Source organism: Lolium perenne, chromosome 2 (genome assembly GCF_019359855.2).
Source record: "Lolium perenne isolate Kyuss_39 chromosome 2, Kyuss_2.0, whole genome shotgun sequence".
Taxonomy (NCBI): Eukaryota; Viridiplantae; Streptophyta; class Magnoliopsida; order Poales; family Poaceae; genus Lolium; species Lolium perenne.
Window position 1 is genome coordinate 33,483,613 of NC_067245.2, and position 3,151 is coordinate 33,486,763.

The following is a 3,151-nucleotide window of genomic DNA, read 5'->3' on the forward strand; positions in this document are numbered from 1 at the left end:
TTCCCTCACGCGTCAAAACCGTGGGCCTCACAAAAGCTATTGTATGCTACCTTATTCATTGCATTTTTTTTCCGAGAGCAGACACCATATTTTCATATAAACAACATAATTTGAATTATAAGACAACTACAATCTGCTGCAAACAACAAGGGCAACACGAACTCCACACCAGCGAAAACCGAAAATAGCCATAATCAACATTACAGTCACAAATCAAAAGAGTCTATCATAAACCGAGCAACATTGCCGCGTCACGACTGGCCCGGCCACCTTCAAAGACCGATGGCTCCCCACTGAACTTCCCTTGTGGAAGCACCATCCACCCTTGATGTCGTAAAGGAGGTGGCAAGTACATGGTAGGACTTGGCTAGTCCCGAGAAAGTCACGTTTTGGACTCACCCACGACGGCATACATTGTGCCTCAAAAGCTCAATCTTGAACGACAGTGATCACCGGAGGAGCGCAACACAAAACCTCCATGCTGTGTATCCAACGTGATGCTCCCAAGAGAGGAATGACATTGAGGACGTCACCATTGCGCCAATCCGAAACCGAACCTAGGCACGTCGCCTAGATAGAACTGTCAGCACCAAGTGAGAGCGAGAGAGATGCTGGCGCACCTCGCACGGCGACACCTCCTGCACGGGGGCACGCCACACCGATGTTGTCACCAACTCCAGGCGGACAACCACGCTATGGTCGTGGCCCTATGACACTGAGCCCATGATGGGCTCAGATCTAGCTCGTACCATCGCATTCGGGGCGACGAGGCCACCCTCGCTGGCTCCATTGCAGCGTAGACGCTGCCTCCAGGAGCATAGCATGGGCAACACCACTAAAGCTCCACCAGAGCCGCCTCCATGGCTTCGGAAGCTAGCGCCGATGACAAGCCCGCACTACTGCCATGACCTTGTGTTGTTCCCTCCAGGACACTTCAAATGCTCCACCGCACCGCAGGCTCCTCCACTGTGTCTCCATCTTGCTTTACCGCATTCATCTTGTTGCCGCCACTGTGCGCCGCCTACAAACGCCCCCGTCCGCATGAACTTGACCCACTAGAGAAGCGTGCCCTCCCTCCTCCCGCGTCGCCTTCGATGATCAGGGGTGCCCGGCTGCCGCTCCCACGGTCGGTTGCAACGGGCCCAGGGAGGGGGGGGGGGGGGGGGGGGCTTCCCCGAGGTCACTCGTGTGTGTGACCCGGGAGGGGAAGGGAAAGTGGGAGCGTTTGTTCATTGCATATTGGTTATCGCTGATTTAATACGACAAACAATATGAAACATAGAAGTGCAATTATGCAAACTCTTATTTTCTTTTCTTTGTGGAGAGGTCTCGGTTGTATAAAAAAAGGTTTACAACCGACAGCTCAATTGCATTTGACTCAGCCCACGGACACCAACAAAGCAAGCGTCGGCGCCGTGACGGAGAAAAGGAGGAAGCTTCCGGCCAACCCCCGGACTCCATTACTCCGTCGTCGCCCCGCCCACAGAGAATCCAGCCCAGCTCGAGCACACCAGTCGTCTCCTCCCCATTGGCCACGGAAGGAAGGAAAAGCCAAGCCGACCAGTCGCCATCCGCTGCCCGCCCGCCCACCCACCCCAACCCGCTCCACCGCACACGTCTTCCCCTCCGGCGCCACTGCACCACCACCACCACCCCTCTATAAACACCCCACTCCCCCTCCCCGGCACGGGCACCCAGCTCACCCGCACAAATCCCACCGTCTCCACCCACAAACCAATCCACGGGATACTTCTTCCTTCCCACTCACGCCCCCGCCCCGGTCATCAAAGAAAAGGTAAGCAAGAACGCGAGAATCACCACGCTCGATCTCCGGCACCGGGAAAACGATCGCCTGACCAGCAAGATCAAGCTCATCACGGCAGCTGACCATCGCCTTCTCTCTTTTGCTTTTGTGGTACCAGTAGGAACAGGACGATGAGCATGATGGCGATGTCGGCGCTGAACCCGGACGCGCCCATGTTCATCCCGGCGGCGTTCCGGCGGGTGGAGGACTACTCGCCAGAGTGGTACGAGCTCGTCAAGACCACCGCATGGTTCCGCGACCACTGGTACCGCCAGCAGCAGCTCTACGGCGAGGACGACCAAGACGTCGAGGACGTCGCCGCGCTGCTCCCCGACGACTCCGTCGACCTGCTCGACGCGCAGGACCTCTTCTACTCCCCGCCCTCGCCACAGCAGCAGGCGCAGCTCGACTTCCACAACTACAACAAACAAGCAGGTACGCTGCTACACCTCTCTCTTCTCGCCGTATCCTCCTCCTCCTCACTGTAGATATGGGAAGCTGACCGGCAAACCTCGGGGTCGCTCTGAATTGCAGGCTTCGGTGGCGACATGGACGCCGTGCTCAGAACCCTCAGCCTCAACTCGCCCAGGGGCGGCGTCCCCAGCGCGGCGGCGCCAGCCTGGTCGCCCAGGCAGGCCGAGAAGCCGGTGCAGCACTTTGGCGCCAGGGCGGGCGGCGGTGGCGCCCGACGCGCCATCCACCAGCCTCGCTAGACGACCGGCCCTCCGCTGCAGCTGCTGTGTAGTGTAACCTTCAGTTCAGTTCAGTTTCAGTTCAGTCTAGCCTCCCCCTCCTTCTGTGTATACAGCTAAAAAAGTGTAAAGGGGAAACAACCTGCAGGCCTCCCTGCTAGCTAGTGCTTTCCCTTTGCTTGTAGCTTCTCTCCCCTCCTGTTCACAAACGTGTCTCAAGAAAAGCAAAAAAGCCTTCCTTTGTGATCTAATCTTTGCCTTGTTGGTGTTGGATATGAGATGGTGATCAGGTCTAGTGCTAGGCCTTTTCGCCGGTGCTTGCCTTCTACTGGTTTTCTTTTTTCTGTTTTTATGCGTAATTCACCATTTGAGAATGGTCACCTTGTTTGATTTCTGCCATCGAGAGCTCAAAATGGAAGCGGTAGACCAAGACGGTATCCGACAAAGATTGCTGTGTCTGAATTAGTCATCAATCGAGGGCTTACAATGGAAGCGATTGATCAAGAAGATATCTGACGGGGATCACTGCCTGATTTGGCTATTCAAGAGCTTAAATTCGTAGTGATTGATCATCAAGATATCTGACGGAGATCAGTTCAGTACTTCAGTTCAGTCTAGCCTCTCCTCTTCTGTGTATACAGCTAAAAAATGTGAA

General features: G+C 55.6%; 1 protein-coding gene across 2 annotated transcripts; it reads left to right on the top strand.

Moving 5' to 3' along the window:
• Nucleotides 1-1,638: 1,638 nt before the first annotated feature.
• Nucleotides 1,639-2,747, top strand: LOC127331746 (protein EARLY RESPONSIVE TO DEHYDRATION 15-like). Of its 2 annotated transcripts, none has more exons than XM_051357933.2 (3): nt 1,639-1,795; nt 1,923-2,239; nt 2,339-2,747. In XM_051357933.2, exons 2-3 carry the CDS (start codon nt 1,936-1,938, stop codon nt 2,515-2,517), a joined length of 483 nt encoding a protein of 160 aa, XP_051213893.1. In that variant the 5' UTR covers nt 1,639-1,795; nt 1,923-1,935; the 3' UTR covers nt 2,518-2,747. The 2 variants fall into 2 exon arrangements, with proteins under 2 accessions (XP_051213893.1, XP_051213892.1); XM_051357932.2 differs by having other exon boundaries at nt 1,650-1,795; nt 1,932-2,239.
• The last annotated feature ends 404 nt before the right edge of the window (nt 2,748-3,151 follow it).

What these genes read in the sequence shown, in the direction of transcription:
- LOC127331746 (XM_051357933.2), top strand. Translation starts at nt 1,936, where the DNA reads ATGAGCATGATGGCGATGTCGGCGCTGAACCCGGACGCGCCCATGTTC. An exon ending in CAACTACAACAAACAAGCAG is followed by an intron (nt 2,240 to 2,338) that starts GTACGCTGCTAC and finishes TCTGAATTGCAG; the next exon opens with GCTTCGGTGGCGACATGGAC.